General features: G+C 45.6%; 1 protein-coding gene across 1 annotated transcript in view; it reads right to left on the bottom strand.

The window, feature by feature from the left end:
• Nucleotides 1-19,117, bottom strand: part of PGBD5 (piggyBac transposable element derived 5) — a 73,812-nt gene extending 54,695 nt beyond the window's left edge. Inside the window, exon 1 of the mRNA XM_055714493.1 lies at nucleotides 18,440-19,117. Coding sequence (XP_055570468.1) covers nucleotides 18,440-19,106 — 667 coding nt within the window. The 5' untranslated portion in view covers nucleotides 19,107-19,117. The remainder of the gene's footprint in view (nucleotides 1-18,439) is intronic.
• Between the last annotated feature and the right edge of the window lie 606 nt (nucleotides 19,118-19,723).

Here is a 19,723-nt window from a genome sequence, read left to right as displayed (position 1 = left end):
GAAAAGTTCCCATTTAAATAAAGACTGTGAATTTTGACGGCTGCTCAAGGACTGAAGTGGTGCTTCCCTTCCAAAGTGCCTGCCCATTGAGCAAGAGCAAATATTTCCTGAGTTCAGGAACCAGGAGTCAGCCTCCCTGCATGTTCTACTCCATGACTGCTATGCTCTGCTCTCTTAGGTGAATCACACCATCTGTGCTTCTAGCTTATCCATGTCTCAGGCTGGCACTGGGACCTATGTCCTGTTTTCCTTTGCTCCACTCCGCACATTCTCAGCCTTCCCTGGTTGCTTGCTGTTATCTGACCCTGAGCTTCCCCAGGCTCCACTTCTCTGCTGTTCTGCCCACCCTTCCTCCTGCGTTTCTGAGATGCTGCCATATCTCCAACTTTCCCGTTCTCTTGGTATTTCACTTCAGCGATGAGACGAGGCTTATGAATTCTTCAAGTCTAAAACTGCTGTTTCTAAGGTTACCTGCTTTGAGACAAGGATTTGCTGTCAGGTGTTAAAGGTGGTCAGCTGGGTCAGCACCGGTTAGGGGCACGTCCAACTGGACGGTATTCAGTCATAAGCCATAGAATAAAGATCTGCATCTGGGCCTGACCAGTCTGTGGCTGCTCAGATGTCCCGACCCTCTCTGGTTCCTGTTCCACTTCTCTCCCTTGCTCCCAAGCACTGGCCCATGTGAATTAACACAGTATTGATGTCTGAAGTCATACTTTCATACACCATTTTTCCATTAAACTCTTTCTGGCAAGGAATATCTAATTAGCCAGTAAGCACAGACCAAACACCATAATTACTGGTGAAAGAGGTCTGCTACTGAAGACTTTTCTCTTTTGTTTCAAAGACAAGTGTAATGTTACTTGAAAGTGTTGAAAATTGTATTCTCTGCCTCTTTTCCTACAATCCACAGGTATGAGCGTGCCACATCTACACCCTCGTCAATCATTCTCAGCATAAAGGAAGACGAGTTAAAAACCTTCAAGTGTGGATTCAGATTCTTGGGGGCTTAAAACACCAAAAAGGTGACATACATATTTCTGCAAGTGAGCAAAGGCAGAAATGTATTCTTCTGTAGAGCCCAGCCAGCCCACCAAAATCAATCTAATTTCATAGCAGATGTGAAACAACTCACATAGAGCTGCTGTTGCGAGTCCCTTTCTTGCCTTGGCCAGTCCCTGCTGGCAAGCAAGTGCCCAACATCTGTGTTGAGCACATCAGTGTTTATCTAGCACCATATTTTCCACAAGAAAAACTCAATTCTCTAGATGCCTCATAGCCTCCACTTAAATAACATTTGAGGGTTATTTAAGTAAGCCACTACTCTCACATGACAAAACTCTTCTGCCTTTTATTGCTATTGACATCAAAGCATCTCTGCCTCTTTACCACTGTGTCTTCTAGGAAGCTGAGACATCTCTCTCTTCGTGCCCTCACTGAGCCACTGCATCAGTCAGTGTTCATTTATCAGAAAGCCCAGTGTCAACTTGCTCTCCAGGAAAGATCAACCTATGCTACTGCTCCAGTCAGGATAAAGTACCGCAGCTCTGGCGTCAAGAATGCTCATCTGTTTCCAAACCTTCTTTCATTTTCCAACTTGTTTTTTAAGTGCTTTTTGAATACAGAATCCCCCAGGAAAAGGATTATCCGAGAACCTCAAGTTCTGATTGGTAAGCCTCCCCCCACCTCTCTTGGCTCTGTGTGTGGAAACAGCAAGGCAAATACAGAAGAAGATATATCTCCACAGGGAGCCTCCTGCTTCCTAAGCCTTCCAGACTTAACTTCTAAAGCTGGTTTTATATTGTAGACGGATTTGCTCTCTTGCATTGCCCTTCCACTTCCTCAGCTGCTTGTTGCTATGTTCACAAAGGTCTTATTTAAGCAACATTTCTCTCCATTCATTCTTTATTTATGTTGACTGCCTCATAAAATAAAATTAAGAAAAGAGACCTACTGAGTCTCATTCAACACCATCAGCTTCTTCCATCATCTCTGATGCAGCTCCTTTCCTCCTCACTAACTGTGAATGGACCTGAATAGGTAGCATTTTCCCTTCCACATCAAGAATTGATAAGATTCCTCCCTTAGGGCCAGATTCTACTAGGTCCTAAGCGCTATAACCTCCATCGATGTTTTAGTGGGAGGAAAAAAAAGCAACCTTCAGATCATTAGCAAGGCTGGGCCTGGAGTTTTTATAACCTTGTGTGATCAAAACCTCAAGCCTGCCAGGCAAGCTAGAATGTTATTTATTTGGGGAGGAAAGAGAAGACTGAGAAAGCAGGTGAACATACTGCTTTTCATCATAGCTAAATATTTGATCAGGGTCTGGTAGTACTCCTGGCAGAAAAAGCCAAGGCACTTTACAGAAATTCTATCTCTGGGCCTGGACTGATGCAGTCTAGCAGAGCTGGATACAAATGACCACAGTTCCTGCTTGCCCGGCACTGCCTGCTTGCCCATATAGGAGCTGCATAGCAAGATACTTTCACAGGCCTTAGCACAGTGGTTTCCAACACGGGCTGCCAGGGGAATGTACAAGACAAACCATTGCAGTGCTGGAAGAAAATATTTGATTGTTAACAAATATAAAAAACTTAAATAGTGTTTATTTCATCTTTATGTCATCCTGGTTTAATTTCTATTTTTGTGTATGCTTTATAATGTATGTAGCATATTAATACAGTAGTGCATGTATATAATTTATAAATAAATATACACAGATAGGGGTAGCTGCTCAAACAACTATTGTTAGGTGTGCATGACCAAAAATGTTTGGAGAAGGCTGCCCTAAAGTTTTTCAGTAATTGCATTCAGGACTAAAGCAGCTCAACAGACAGTTCACCCTCACTTTAGCAGAGAGCCGAGTACACACTCAAATCCTGTAAGATTCAGCTGATCTATCTGTACAGGTTTTATACCAGTATAAACAGTTTGCTTTGAAAAGCTGTCATTTCTTTGCTCCCTTAGAAAACTGTTCTTGTAAGAACAGAGGAGTGGTGGTATCAATCAGAGGTATTTTGGCATTGGTATAACAGTTTTCATGTCACTCTGCTTTTAGCATATTGCTATACTGTAGCATTAAAGTAGTACCACATATGCATTTGTTTAATTATGTGCTTATATGCTTCTCTAGATTCAAAGGATAATGTACTATATTAACATGCCTCGACATTCACCTTTGAATTTTAATTTGCATCACTCACAAATCAAAAGGTGGTTTAACAGCCTTGTGTTCTCTAGTGGAAGTTTCCAGAGTGCACACTCATTGTGCAGTCAGCCATGCAAATCATTAATTCTATAAGAAAGACTGGGACTGCAATATGCATAGGGGCAGGAAAGGATGAAAATGTCTTTTTACTATAAAAATGCTCTACAGTCTATCCTGCAGCCCTGCTGTCCTCCCTCCAGGGCCTTATGACCACTGCTCCATAGATCTGGTTGCTCTTCTCAAAACTTGGCAAGCAAATTGAAACCAGTGGGTTCTTCGGGGAACATAGGTTTTTCCTTTTCATCACAGGTCTTAATGTTAGTTTCTACCACTTATAATCAGACCTGATACCAAACTTCCAACAGATGTAAGTATATAAAATGTTTTAGGAAGCAATCCAGTCCAGAACTTGCCATTGAATTTTAGGTATTTAACAATGTCAGGTATTTAAGTTACTTGTATAGTCAAAGCAAACAGGTTGTGCTTTCAATAAACATCAAAAGGGATCTCTTAAGAAATTTTTGAGGCTACAGTCTAGGAGTTAGCTGACAACAGTAATCTCTTCTTAGGGTATCTTAGGCTCCAGTCCAACAGAAAGCATGAGACAGATGCTTAATCTTAAGCTACAGTGATCAAATTATTCTTAGGTACCAGTGCAACACTACGCTGAAATGAGTGCTTCTGAAGCGACATTACGCATGTTTCTTATAGTCCAGGGCTGCTCCAAACAAATGACTTTGTGGTCAAGTGATGCAGGCTGTAAAAAATACAGGAATAACTGGAAAAGAATGAGTAGGGAAAAGTATAGACACAGCAAAAGAGGTGCTTAAATACTCTGCTTAGAAAAAAACCCTAACTTTTCTTACTTTTTAGAAGTAAAGTTAAATAAATAAAAAAGAAACATTTAAAAAGTTTAAAATCTTGCTTATTTCCTTTTCCACATTCTAAATTACAGACAAGGCAATTTACAGTGGCTGTCTACAGCAACAGTCACAGAAAGCAATACTTGAAATCTGTGTATGTGTCTCCTTGCTTTAGGAAGCATTCAAGCTCCACCTGTATGAAGAACAGAGTTCAGCTATTCTCAAAGAAAAGCAACAGCCAGACCAAAACTGCCTAAACAAATGTAACATTTTGTTTTCTTTAATAGAGACCATCACCCGATTTTGGCCAGATTTCTGCCTCTAGAACCAATGTCTGGGGAATATGGGGCTCCAGGGTACACTCTGCAATTGAGGGAAGAACCAGACATAGGAGACCAAATCCCTACCTCCATCAATAAAGGTCGGGGAGGAGAAGGGACAATATTCCTTAAATGCTTGCCACAAATAATTGGGCCGATTACTCAGTCCATTAGCCTCTAAACTTCCACTGCTCTCTTCTACTAGGCAACAGGACCACAGATGCATTCACACCTCAGTCCCATAAAATGGTAAAAATTAAGTAAAAACCTCAAAACTCTATGCAGGCGCAGCTGATACCCCTGAAGTGCAACCTTCATCCAAACAGAAGGTTGATTAACCATGGGCAACCAAACCCATAGATACGCACCACTCCTATTAGATCTGAAACAAATTTTGTTGAGCTGCACACTGCATTCCTTCCACCTTTTTAATGCCAAGTTTGATGTTGTGGCGGGTGTGACAGGTGTTCACATATTGCATCTCCCACACAAGCAGATCTGGAACATCAACCGTAGCGGGTGTGGGTGAGCAGCATGGTCAGGGGCATCTGGCCATCATTTTGGTATGTTGGAAGTACCAGCTGTCATCTTTATGTGACACCACGAATGCAACAACAGGCAGATTATGGCTTCATGTGATCCTGCCTTTCAAAATCAACTAGCTTTTTCATTGCAGGAGGTGCTGTTAGAGCCTGCAGGCTCTTCTCACTACAAGTGTGCTGTCTAAAAAGGACTGAACTCAAGCAAACCATGTTTCAGCAAGGGCAATTCAAAAAGCTGTCACCCCCACCAGCTATTTTTGCATAAGGTAGGTGAGAACTCAATACCTGTAAGACCTTTACCTTCTCCTCCCACAGGAACAAACCTGAGCACACGGGGCAGAGCAAAATTGTAAAAAGCCTGGCTTACTAAGCAGCAACATTTGAACAATGAACCCCTGCCCGAGACTACCTGCAATTTTAACAGGACAGTGGATACATGGTGTCCAGCAGAGCCCAGAAGAATCAAAAAAGGAAGTTTCATAATGACTGAGAACATGACGTTAAAATGTGAAGTATCGGTAGGATCTATATTAAGACATTAGAGAAACATTCATTTTTATAACAGCAAAGAATTCTAGGAAGCAAAATACAATTAGAGAAACTAAATGCTGAAGCAGAGAAGAGCAGGTTAGGAAAAGGTTATAGTACAGATTAAAAGGATTCAGCAGAAATGGAAAGCTTCAAAGTAGTTTTGAACAGCTTTTGTTATACTTGTTTCTTGCTCCTTTCCTGATGAAAGTATTCTGCTGAAGCATTCTCCCTTTAGCTGCCCATTTCAACTTAAAAAGAAAGAATCCCATCTCCCTTTTATCTTAAGGAAGAAAGCTGACATTAGAACAATTGGTAGTGTGCTGCTCAATGTCAAGCCGCTCCAGGTCAATATTCAGACCCCTTTTTGAGTCAACCTTTCCGCAAAAGACCTGAAAAGACACAGTTTGTATTTTAACATTTCACTCACTCAACTGCAGTATCTGCCCATCAAATGTTTCTGCTTCAGCATACAAATGGGTGCTTTTACAAAGAAACTAATGCTCACTTAGTATCTTTTCATTGATTCAGAGAGTGATAGCCAACAGCCAAAAAGAAAAGAACTGGTACAATCTCAACAACACATGAACAGTGTCAAGTCCATTTCAAATTCCCAGAACAATTTCATATTCAGTACCCACTTTGACAGTATCAATTCAAAAATACCCATAGCTGAATATTTTACACCCACCATCTGTCCCAAAAAGAAAGTAGGTGCTTGGATTATAATTTGCACTTAATAGAGCTCAGCACGGTTTGTATATACCCCAGTCTAGTGGGACTGTAGGATTGGGTACTTCTGGCTATACTCCCACTCCTCTTAACCAGAAACAGCTGCGCCTTGTCCAGAAACACCCAAAATGCTCTTTAAGCAAATACAACGGGGATGAAGGGGAAGGAGAAGGAAGCGAGGCAAGTGAAATTTTCAGGACACAGACTCATGACCTAGGCACGCTTCAGCTGCCAGGGCAAGGATTTTGCCTTCATTTTCAAGGCCACTAGTGGGATTCATACGGGAATAAGTTTCATGAGTCTGAGGGCAGAACACCAGAAGCTGCAATACCTGTGGCAAAGACAACAAAAACTTCAAATCTTGCGGTTTATATTTCCATTTCTAATCCTCGTATACTAGGAGTCCCATAACAAGAATCTATGTGAATCCAAGTTCAAGGTAACATGTTAAGCTGAGAAAACAAAGACTTTCAAAGAGAAATAACAGGCTTGGCAACTTTAAACTTGTTACTCTGATCTCAGCACTCCTCAAAGACTGAACAGATTTTGGAGAAAGGACTAACCAAGGACATCAAGACAAATGTAGAGCATTTGTATCACAGACAGGTGACCTTAGAATCATTTTTACTGGGTAAGCTTCTAAGATACTACTTGCAGGCTCACTGAATTTATCTGTTATTTTTCTAGCTAGGTACTTGTTAATTGGTAGCAACAGGGATGAGTAAGAGTACTAATGTCTCCTCTTTAGCCAGATCCTTGACTGAGAGAGGAGTTGTCTGGATGAAAGTAGGAGACTTTAGGGAAGAGATTGTTTCATTTTTGACTAGAACTGAGTGTATTATCAAGACACTGGGCAATGCTGGACTGATCATCCTACTAGATAGTAGCTGGATTTGTTGGCCAAAATAAATCTTACAGATCAATAACAGAAGTTTTTTTCCTCCAATTATCTGCTCAAATCAGAGACAGTCTCTTTATTCTGCAGAACAGTGACACACAACAGACCTCTAAGCCAGTGGTTTTCTAGGTAGCATTAGGATGGGGTTTAGTTATCTTTAGTGGAGATAGCCTGGACTATGACTTAGCTGGGCCTATTCCAGACCTGCACTGGTCTTCCTCCATGTATCTATCCTCATGGTCTACAGATATTTGTGTTGAGATTCAGCTGCAAGGAGGCTCTTCATACCTCAAAAAGAATCATGGACAAAGGCAAGTATGACCCTAGGCACCACTGGATGATGCAGTAACTAAGTGCCTCCAAAGTGTGGCATTGCTAATCTCACAAGTATTTGGGCAGCATTGTATCAGGCATCCCTGGCATAAGATTTTTAACATACAGAAGAAGCCTCAGAATGAGTTGTTTCAGTAGAGATACAAGATTCATGGACACACAACTCATTATCATAGAAGTGAGGGTGAGAAGGATACCCTAAGTGACTGTCAGGTGTGCCTAGGCCACTTTAATGGGGCAAAGGGAAGCAGGGAGCTTCACCTTAATGGATTAAGAGGCCTTCTACAAGCACACAGCTCTTCCCCACAAGCTAACACAGCTTTCTCCCTGCTCCCAAAACCAACCCAGGAGATGCAAGTAGCCAGTCTTTTGCATAACGCTCCAATACACAACTTGCCACTAAGCAGCTTCCCTAGCGTTTATCTTAACCAATCTAAAACAGAGGAGAAAAGTGCTGGAAGGGACCTCAGGAAGTCCTTTAGTCCAGGCCTCTATCCCCCCCCATTCAGCATGCATACTGCGTGTCAGTCCATTACAATAGGTTAGTGCCACTTGTTCTTAGGTTTCCAGTAACATACCTCATGTCTTCTGTAGCACTGCACTGAGTTTCTTTTTTTTTTCTGTTTGATTTAATTAGCCATCAATGTATACCTGCTATTTCTTATATTCAGTTTTCAGAGCAGGTACGGCAGACAATACACTTGCCTGTAATAGCCCACACATTCATATGGCCACTTAGCTTAAAAACAGAGTACTGAAAGGTGGTCCAACTAGTAGGTTTTCTGTTTCTCAGTCTTTCTCTTCACATTTGACTATTTGCTTCTCACCTGGATTGGTGACCCAGAGTCTCTCTCCTAAATGGTGAGCCAGTCTCATTGCAAGTCTAGTACACTCTGTTTAAATATCTGCAGAGGATATTTGCCTTTTCAGAAGAACACGGTACTGAGTCACATTTGTCTGGTGTTCAGCTTCAACCTCCAGTTCCCTTTCCACCTAAACAAGTTCTTCCCTTTCCCCTCCATTTTCCACTTCTGCTGTTAGTCACTGCTGCCTTCACACTAAGCATTTCTCTTGCACCATGCTGTTTTTCTGCCTTGGGCTATTTCAGGCTGTCAAGAACCTTGCAAATTCTCAGCTGTCCTCCAGTGTACATAAAGTCACTCTGAACTTGATGTTATCTAAAACTTAAACAAATTCAGTAAGTCCACCTCCATTTAGGAAGGCGGTTTCAAATTCTCATTAAATTAAAAAAAAGTAAAATTCTTCCATCAGAACATTTAAGCTTTTGCCAGATCTTTATGCAACATGTTTTTGGAGATACTGGGCCAGGTTTTATTGAATTCAAACAGAGACCAGAAATAGACATTTGCCATAATGATGATTTTAGTGATAATACCTGACAGGGACTAGATGGCATTTATTCAGTCAGATGTTTCTGCATCTGGCTGCTTCTCCCCCCTATATATTTTAACCTCTGCATTGTTTGTTGCAAAAGTAGTGTAATGCAAAGCACGTGAAACTCAGAGCTAGTAATGCAGGGATGGTTCCTGCCTCAAGAATTTGTTTCCAATTCAGAATAGAAAGCAATGAGATAAGCCTGACAGGCAACACCTGGACCATGGCTGGCTGCCGCAAGGCTCAGATAGCTCCTTACTATGCATAACCACTCCAGGGACCAAAACCACCACAAGCTGGTACCTTGTTTCATACACACGAAATAAACAGCCAAAGTAATTTGAACCGAAAAGAACTTGCAGGGCACCTATGAAATAGGATCATAGAATGGTTCGGGTTGGAAGGTACCTTAAAGACCATCTACTTCCAACTACCCTCCCATGGCAACTCCAGCAGGTTGCTCAAAGCCCTGTCCAACCTGGCTTTGGACACTTCCAGGGATGGGGCATCATCCACAGCTGCTCTGGGCAGCCTGTTCCAGCGCCTCACCACCCTCACAGTGAAGAACTTCTTCCTAATGCCCAATCTTAATCTACCCTCTTACAGTTTAAAGACATTACCCTTTGTCCCATCGCTACACACCATTGCAAAAAGCACCTCTCCAGCCTTCTTGCAGGCCTCCTTTAGGTACTAGAGAAAGAAAGGTATCAAGATGACAGCACCCTCTCCCAGTCACTCCCGGAGGCAGTCAGGCTCTCCATGGCTGACGAGAGGGCTGGCTACCAACAGCCCAGGCTGTAGGGACAGGGTAAAGAGAGACAAGAGCCACTGGGAAGTGGGCCCGAAAAGCAGCCCCATTGAGCACTGCCAAATTCCTTCTCAACACCTTTTTTTTTTTTGTGGAAAAGACATTACAGAAAGTCATGGCCTTTGCCAGAGAGTTTGTGTCAAGGACCTGCTGCCAGTGCCCCAGGGGCACCACCATGGCTGGCTAGCTGACTGCCAGGCCCTGCCCAGCTGCGGGCCGCATCCTGACCTGGCCTCAGCCTGTCCCTCAGGAGGTGTGCGGTGACCAGGGTTGCCTCACCACCCTCGGCCACAACTGTCCTGGCTCTGGTGGTTGGACAGGCCCTGGCTGCCAAGCCTGGCTCTGACAGACCCCCACGGGGAGTCCCCATGACACCCAGCCCACAGGGAGCCCCGGACCCCACAGGGCACAGGTTTGACAAGCTGCTTTAGACCATCTCTGATGTCAGTTTAAGTGTGAGTCATTACCCAGTAGTACAGAAGCAGATGAAGAAAGGTCTTTTTTGAGAAGGTCATTCCTTATTTACCAAGCACAACCCTGTCAAGTGGAAAAAGCAGGATGTCATTTACTCCAAAATCCATCATTCTTCATTTCTCAATGGGGGAGATTCGTGACATGCTCAAAGCTGCCTCCTTTCCCTACCGTTAAAAGAAGGGGCTGAGACCGGCTGCAGCAGTGTTAGCACCATACAAATAGCTACAGATCACTCAGATGCACTCCAGGTCTTAGTGCTTAAGTTCTTTTAATCTCAAAGCCAAAGACAAGAAGAAATTAATGCAGATCTCACAGGTATAAACCTTCAGACACTGTATTTTATTTCATCTCAAACCAACCAATAACTACATAAGAGGACAAGTTTCTAAGTGTGGAATAACTATGATGGCTAAGAGATAAGGAAAAGTCTTCGGGTTTAGGAGGTCTTCTCATGTAGTGATCCCATTCAGGAACACAGTCCAGCAAGCAAGAAGCCCTTTGAAAGGCCAGATAAGAATGTATATGCACATATGTATTAATATCCATAATGCAATATATACAGCATGGCAAATATAAGAGCATCTTAACATTTTTCAAGATCATCCTGGGAATCTCTCATCCCAAACCAAAGGTCCTTGGTTTTTGCTAGGCCACCGCAGCACGTGAAGGTTTATGAACTCCCCCACTGCCCTCTGGGGAAGGCTGGCCACCTCTTGCCTTGCAGTCCAGTTGAACTGTTTTCCCTCTACTGGAGCAAAGTAAAACTAGATCCCCCTCCCAAAAGCCATAAGCATTAAGTGCATACATGGATGAGTTTTAACACATATAACCTCTTCAAAGTAGTTTTTCTGGGCATGAACTGACAAGATGACCACTGCCCAAGCCATGTATTAGCAGGGTACATCCAGCAGCAGACAGCACCATGACATCAATGGGAACAGCCACATGCCCACAGCTACATGCTGACCCCAGACTGCACACCTACAAGTGCTACCCACTGGGAAGTTAGCCAGTATCTACCTTTCAAAAAAGGAGAGATGACTATACACACTGGATAGTCAGACTTTCCACAACAGTGAATTTCATAAGTAGCTTAAAAAAAGAAAGATACTCTCATTTTTTGCTCCAGTTTCATCTTTCATACACACCCACCTCTCTGCCATACGTAATCAGAAATGATTTAGTTATAGCAGCAGCTGCTTTAAATCTTTCTGCTGCTTTTTCTTCACTAGAAATAACACTTCCATTTGTGCCTACTGATGGACTTGCTTTTATCTCAGTTAGGTAATCTTCCTGTCCAATGCACAGCTAATTCCCCCCATCCATACAGACATACACGATATTCTTTGCTTCTGTCTCTCCTCTGTATCCCTCTGACATATTTTTGCATCCTTACAGTGTGCCTCATCAACTACACTTCAGTTTGCCCAGTTTTCAACTAAGCAGCTACAGCTTTGTGTTGCTTGCTGAATAGAAGCTGCTTGGTTTTGTTCTTTGTCCTTCTTAATGGCAATTATAGTTTGTCAATACAGGCCATATAAATCCCTCATGCTGTCCAAGAAAGCAGAATCGAAAGCATGTTTTCTATTATGTGCCATTAATACCAGTTGTCATTACAGAAAATCACGAGATAATCTAGCAGTAATTTATAAAAAGTCAAAATAAGCTAAGGAGCCTTCCTAGCCTACTTCCCTGCACTTCCTCAATCAAGGAGCTCTGGTTTCATTTTTAGAAGACCTATTCAGTTACATGTCCATTCATTTTCAGACGGAACCAGGGACCAATTAACACCCTGTTCTTTAAGGAATATGAAGTGGGAGCTTGGATAAGCTCCTAGGAAGGATGCCTTGCCATAAGGAAATGTAATGTCAAATGCTAGTATTCTCATGCATTTGTCTTAGCCATGCATTCCTTTTGAATCCATCTGTCCTGTTTTCTAATAACATGGCCAAATTCTGGCAGTATTCAGAAGAATAAGGTATTTTAGGGATTATATTCCACTGATCTCTAGATAAAATGTCTAGCTGTATCCATGACTACCTTCCCTTTGGGAAGCACCTTGCACTTCCAAACTGCTAAATCCATCTACTCCAAAATTTGGGAAGCTTGAGCATGGGAGGAAAACAAAACACCTGCATGAACAAGCACACCTAAGAGAAATTTCCAATTTAAGTCTATGGCATCCAGGACAGTTTCCTGTGACCTAGAAGTCTATAGAGAATCAGCAAGTCAACTCCACTATTAGCATCCTCATTAGACTCAGCTGAGAGATTAATTTCCTCTCCAGGTTGACTTAAAGGTGTGCAGACATAGAAACTGCTGTACTCTTTCTGTGATGTTGACAAAAAGGACATGAGTAGCTGTAGGAGCTAATCTACTTCTTTTAAATAACCCATCAAAGCAAGAGGAAAAGACTAATTTTATGGAGCAACAGACCTAGGAGCAAGTATGCTTTTTCTCTGAAAAGGTTAGATAGCGTCTATGGAGAAGACCTTGATCTGCAGTGCTTACAGACTTCCGTGTCCCCAGTACTGACCAAAACTGGTTCTCTGTATAAAAGCAAAGAACAGCTTTTTCCATGAGGCTTATTAACACTAGGTTATTCCCCAAACACATGTTTAATAGCAGAGGTATGGGCAACCGAAGAAAGAAGATAGCCAAGTTGCACTACATGTTAGAAACAATAAGGTTGTCATGTGATGCACTTGAGCCACTGCAGTGATGACGGAAGCAGGACAGTGTGCTCTAAACCCAGTAAGACCACCTGAAAAGCACATTTAGATTTCGTAATATGTATGAGATATTAAGCCTTTGCATAATTCACTTATTTAGCAAAGCTTCGAACCTTAAAGTCATCCTATAAAGGCTCTGCAAAGTAGTAGTGTACACATTTGTGATGTATTTATCTATCTTAGAAGTGTAGCGATACTGTCATTGTAAGTAATGTCTGCTTGGAATGCAAGAACAGATTATATAGATACGCATTCCCTCCCCCACCCTCCAGTATTTTCCATGGTTATGCAAGTCAAAAGCAGCTAAGTTCTTTGATGACGTAACTAAGAAAGAACAACTCACATCAGTGGCACTGATCAGAGTCAGTGAACTCGGCCAACATATTTCTGAAGCAGAATCTGCCATAAGCAATTCAGTAGCTTTCATAGCTTTTCTTCCACCTCTGGAATCTTTAAGTACTTATCTCAATGTAATATGATTAATGCCTTCAGATTCTGTTCAGGACCTGAACCAAGATCACCACTGCTGTTAGATGGTGGCATGTTTATGGCCCTCTCTCATGGCCCAGGCCAACCCAAGAGCTCTTCCTCAGGGTCCTTGCTGCTGGGATGCTGCCTTCACACCTGCCTGTCCACACTCTTGGGAACAGTATGTGCATTGGATCTCCCCCTACAACCTGCAAAGACTTTCCAAAACTTTCTGCCCAGTTACAATTACAGCCATTCAAATAACAGCTAAAAGCCTTTCTCCCCTTATCTTTATCACTTTCCTCTCCTTTGACTATTTAACTGCATTGTTTAGCTCTGCTAAAACTATTTAGAACACTGGTCAAATGAACAACTCCATGTTTTATCAATATATATTGTATTGTATGATTCACTACATACGAATTTGAAGGAATTAACTCATTTTCCTTATTTAACATTCACAAACAAAACAATACTACTGAAAAAAATCCAGTCAAGAGTGAAGTCTTATCAGATGACATGCAAACAGACACTTCTGATGAAATATAAGAAAAACCTTTTTTACTGTGAGGGTGGTCACAACCTGGAATGTAAAAAGCTGTGCCTTGCTTCCTTGACTTTAGCTGGAACATGCAGGCTCATTTCATCTCTCATAACATACCCTGCCTTGTGCAGACCATCTCTCATGTGGCAGTCATGACAGAAGAAATGACTGTTTCCCATAACCTCATCTTTCTGGAAAAGAACATTCTCATTAAAAAGAAAACCACCCAAAAAACCCTATTTAAATATTCATTTAAACCTTTTCAAGGTGACAAGGAGAGCCTGATTGCTAGACATGGTCATGCAACTTCTCCCTGAGAGCATGCTGTTCTACCTTCAAAGATGGTAACTTACAGCACATTTAGTGTTTCAGAGAAATACTCTGGAAATCCATAAAAAGCTAGTTACACTCTCTAAATGCAACTTTAAGAGCTGCTATGCTCTTTCAAGCAAAGAACACTCAACATCTTGTCCTTGTGTCTAGGCTGAAGAACAGGGTTTGGAGGGCACAGAAAATAGAGACAACAGTAGCACCGACTGTCTGTAACTTTGAGAACTTCAGCATTACTTTTGTTCAGGCTTCCCTGCTATTGCTGCCACCCTAAAACATTATCCCTAACAATAAGAAGTGATCTTACATCCAAGATCCAATTTTCTGGTCACTAAACTGTATGGGCACAGGAAGCACTGAACTCTAGGAAGGGAACACCAGCTACCCCAGTTCAGGAACATCAAGCTGCAGCGATACCAGGGTATTTGCACCTTCTAAGATCCTCCATGAAGAAAGACCAGAACCAACAGGGCTTCTGTTACAGAACATTTCCTGGCCAAATTGCTGACCTAACGAGGGAAAGAGCCACCCCACTCTTGATGGAAGAAAAGCATACCAATTAAGTCTGAGGCAGGAGCCACCAGAAATGAAGGCTTTACATTGAGTTATGACTCGTAACTATCTTGTCACTGAATTAATAATAGTTGCTCACTCTCTCTCTCCATTTCAGTTATGCTTTCCCTACCCTAGCAGCAGTGTGTTCTCCTATTCTTTCTGCACTTCCAAAGCTAGCTCTGTCCTGCCCTCAGAGGAAGGGAAGCCAGAGGAGCCCCAGCTGTCCCTCCTTTCAGAATTAAAGTACTGTTTGGGCAGAGGTCAGACCCCCTTTCCTAGAAAGCCTATCTATTTGTAAGTTCACTTCCCAACAAATGAGTTGTGCTTCACCTTCACAGTGAGGTTTGGGGAGCATGAGAAGAGAGATGCCAAAACATGCCTGGATCCAACATTTGATCATGGATGCCATCATCCTTTTAAACATGCATGTTGACCTACCCATGGACCTGCTGTAGCCAGGCACGGTTTGTGAAGGGAAGGCATTTCAGCAACTGCCTTCAAAACCTCCCATCCACTACTTATATCCCAGTACCTCAGAACTCGCGTTACTGCTTTGATATTTGCAACAGTCACTCGTTTCCTCAACCTGTTTTAATCAGAACTACACAGCACCATTAGTTAGCAGCTTAAAAATCAGGGCATCACAATGTGGGTGGGATTTTTCTCAGCAACTAAAGAGAATGATTTTGCAGGGTAGCTTAACTGGAAATAACACGAAGTGCCAGCAAGCCGTATGTTCTAACCTCTGTGTTAAAGTTAACACCTATTTTGGATTTTCACAAAGGAAGTTAGCTAAAGCTATTAACCTGGGTTTTTTTCCCCCAGGGAATCTAAGCACCCACTATTTTTATTAAACGGAATAAGAACAACAGTAACTGGAGATCCCTGAAGATGGGGCAGAAAATAAAAAGCAGTGACACAAACAGCAGTGTTGCATAGTGATGCCATCCTGTCACTTCTCTCCTGACACAGAATTCAATCCAGATCTTTCCCAGTTTGTCAGAACCTGCCGTACATGCAAGGCAGGTGTCACCACAAACACACACAGTGACTGACTGCAGATTGAGGACATACTGAACCATCCAACACTGCCAGCAGCTCCCAGCATATCTGGGCCTCCAGTGTGTTTTTTTGAGATGAAGTATCAGTTAGCTTCAGTTAGGGATGGATACAGTACTTGAAGACATCAGTTGAATATTGAGGCTGGGGAGGGAAAGGCAGTATTAAGTAATCTACTAAAAAAAAAATAAAAAAGGAAGACATAGTATTTTCTACTTGTAGTTAAAAAGACCACAAGAGTTTAAGTGGCTCTTCATTCCCTTTTTGGGAGCTTTAGCTCATTAACTGACCTAAACCTTTTCCTCCTCCTCACCTTCCTTTTCATAAAGGGGCAGTCTCCCAGACCAAACCGCCTGACACTAGGTTTGATCCCAGTCTGACTCAAGAATGTATTTCTAGCATTGACGTCTCATGAGACTCAGTCCACAAGGACATTTGTCTTCTGGCATCAGATGATGTCAAGTACTTGCCACTAGGATTCTTCTCTTGAGATTTTGAGCAAAAGGCTGAACTCTGAAGTTTTGATGCTAACCAGAGATAAGTTTCATCTCAGTCTCATGAAAACCTCTTCATGTTAAGCTCAGAACCTAGGAAGAAAGGATCCCTACATCCAAGACACTGGAACAGAGAATACAGTTTTGTTAGTGCTCTGTGTCTGACCCTGCATCTCTTGCTTGTGCTCCATTAGTGACTGAGACATGTGCTGTCACTGCAAGGGACAGCTGTCTTCACCTCAGTGAAGGTACTTAGCAGGTATGGATCAAACTCTTGGGTCAGAACAGCATCCAATGAAGTGACAATGGTGCCTGTACAAGTATACTTGTACAGTATATGCATGGTCTAAAACCAGTTGATTCTACAAACTAGAATTATAAGAGCTTAGTTATATACAGTGCAGTAGTTTCCATAGCTTGGAATTTGAGTCATGAAAATAAAAATATCACAGAGGGTACACGTTTCACACATATCAAATCATGATACCAACTGAACCTCCGCCAAGCCAAATCAGCATGCTATGAACAGCATGCAGCATCTATTATCATGATCAACAGAACGAAAGGGCAGCAGCAGCCTCTTCCCCATCTATTACTAGGGGGAAATATTCACAAGAATACCCATATACCTTCCTCATGAGACACCTGCATCTATGACTGACAACCATTAAAGAGACTCCTTTATTTCAAAAGAAATATGAATTCCCTGAATTAATAGGTCATCAACTTAATTCTTTTCCAAACCAGAATTAAAACACTAATCCCAGCTCTGTCGACATTAAAATGGATATTACTATAAAGTAATGACACGAAGAAATAAGTCAGCAGAGAAATTAAGTGATAATTGATGCCGAAATAGCATCACATCATGAAGCCTATGATCCAGAAACTGATCTTAGATATGCTTATGAATAAGAATCATGAATAAAACTTAAGAGTCCTTTAAAGAGGCACATCAGCTTGATATTTAAACATTTTACAGCGTCTAGCTATTTCTAGAGATAGATGCAAGTTCTATTTGCACATCTGTCAAAGGCATGACAGAACTTTCTCTGGGCTCCAGTGCTAGCTCCACCTTTATTCCCTCAATCCCAAGCTGCTTCCTTAGATAGGTTTCTGCCTGTCCCACTGTACAGATTTCAGCACACTACACCAAGTGTAGCAGCACTCTTCTACATTTACATTTTAACAGCAAAACGAAGTAATTAAACACTAACAAAAACCAGAACAAAACAGTGAAGACAAGCAACCTTATGACAGGCAAGCTGTCAGCTCAGTTGAGGATGACAGCAGTCATCACACCCTGTTCTGCGATGCAAGTGTTTTATTTCACATCCCAGCTCTTCATAACTATTAATTATTTTTTTTTAATTTTTTTTGCAAAGCCTTGCCTGCTGTACAGTCAACTTGGTTGCGGAGGCCTGCAGACAGATACGGTGTAATGGCTCCCTAGGCAAACCAGAGGTGCACCTGGCTACACAAGCCAGTCCACGGATGTCTCAGTGCTGCTGTACGTCACATCACAGCATCTCACCGCTCTTGGCATTCACCCTGGCCAAAAGCCGCGCAAGAAGGGTTAAGGTTCGGGACAGCTGCACTGCAAGCCTTGCAGCCAGAGGGAATCCCAGGGCTCTCCAGCACAGTGCAGGCAGGTCACCCGCACGGCCCAGGTCCGGCGGGTTTCCCCACCTGTGAGCAGGGAAGAGGAGCCCCCCACCACACCTGAGCTCAGCCAGAGAGGGGGCCCGAGCAGCACCCCCCGCTCCGGGGCGCGCCTGCCCGCTTCCCGCAGGGATGCCCGTAGCCGCGGGCGCTCGGGGCACGGCTGCGGCGCCGGGGAGGGGACGCCTGTGACTAAGCAGGCGCGGCCTCCCCTCGCCCTCCGCTCACCGCCCCGGCGCGCCCGGCCCTGGGCACCGGCGGCCCGACAGCAGGGCCGCCCCGGGAGGGCGCCGGGCGGGTGGTGCCTCCCGCCCCGAGGCCAGGGGCCGGGCGCCAGCCCAGCCCGAAGCCGGGCCCGCAGCGGCTGCCCACCCTGGCGCCGCTGGGCACGGCCACGCCGCGACCCAGGCCTCGGCGCCGCGCTCCGGGCACCCCCGCTCCCGGGGGCCGGCCGGCCCCGCCGCCCCTGCCCCGGCAGCCCGCCCGCCGCGTACCGCTGCCATCCTTGAAGTGAGGGGGTGGGACGTCTCGCAGCGACCGGGTCCAGCCCCCCTTCTCCGCTTCCTCCTCCTCCTCCTCCATAGGGCCGGGGCCGCCCGGGACGGCGCTGCCGCCGCCGCTGCCCTGCCGCTGCCGCCGCCGCTCCGCCGGGGTGGCCGCCGCCCTGGGGGCGCGGCGCCGGGCCGCCCTGCCCCGCGGGCCCGGCCCCTCGTCCTCCTCGTCGTCCTCCTCGTCCTGGGAAGAGGCGGCGGAGCGGGAGTCGGCCGAGGTGCTGTAGAAGGGGTTCCCGCTGCTGTCCTGGCCCGACTCCCCGAAGACGTCGTCGGAGATCTGCAGGCTCTCGTAGCGGGAGCGGGCCGCCTCCAGCAGCGACAGCGCCTTCCTCCGCGCCGGCCCGCCGCCGCCCTCCGCCATCATCTCGGCCGCCGCCAGCAGCCGCCCGCGCTCCCCTCGGGCCGGCTCGGCCGGGTCCTGCGGCCGCAGGCAGCAGCCCAGCAGCAGGAGCGGCTCGGGCACGGCGGCGGGCAGGCAGGCAGCGGGGGGACCCCCGCCAGCGCCGGGGCTGAACCCTGCCTCCCGCTCCCGCCCGCACCACCCGCCCCTGTGTGTGTGCAGGGACATGGGGGGAAGGAGCCAGCTCAACATCTCCAAGTACCACATCCAGCCAATTACGGCGGCGGCCCGCGCCCGGGAGGTGGGGTTATATGGGCAGCGCGGGCCGCCCACCGCCCGCCCCGCCGCCCGCCGCCGCCCGCCGCCGCCCCGCCCATTTAAAACCACAGCGGCCGGCTGCGGCGGGGGCGCGCTGCGCGCCGCTGCTGGAAGGGGGGTCCCGGTCCCCCGCCCGCGGCGCTGGAGCGCGGCAGCGGCTGGAGCGCTGACCTCGGTGCTTGCGAGCCCGCCGGCAGCGCCCGAGCACGGGGGGACAGGCTCCCGCTGCAGCCCCCCCGCCCCGAGCCTCCCCAGGGAGGAGAAGCGCCGGGGCAGGGGCCGGGTGGATCAGCGCCTCGACGGCGCGGCCAGGGCCACCGCAGCCCGTGGTGGCGTGCGGCTGGTGGGGGAGCGTGAGCAGGGGCACGGCAGTGCGAGCCCGGGTGTCGCTGCCCCAAAGCGGGACACCGAGCTCCAGCGCTGGGGCGGCCCCCGAAGCAAAGGCTCGGGTTTCAAGGAGGCTTTGCGTGGGCCTGGGGTGACGTGGTGCCCCTGCCCGTCGCTGGACCCGGTGCTGAGCGCCCTGCAGCTTGTGGGGCTCAGTCCCACCGCTGGACCCGGTGCTG

Source organism: Falco cherrug, chromosome 6, assembly GCF_023634085.1.
Source record: "Falco cherrug isolate bFalChe1 chromosome 6, bFalChe1.pri, whole genome shotgun sequence".
In the NCBI taxonomy this organism is placed as follows: domain Eukaryota; kingdom Metazoa; phylum Chordata; class Aves; order Falconiformes; family Falconidae; genus Falco; species Falco cherrug.
This window is presented reverse-complemented; position numbering and strand designations above follow the sequence as displayed.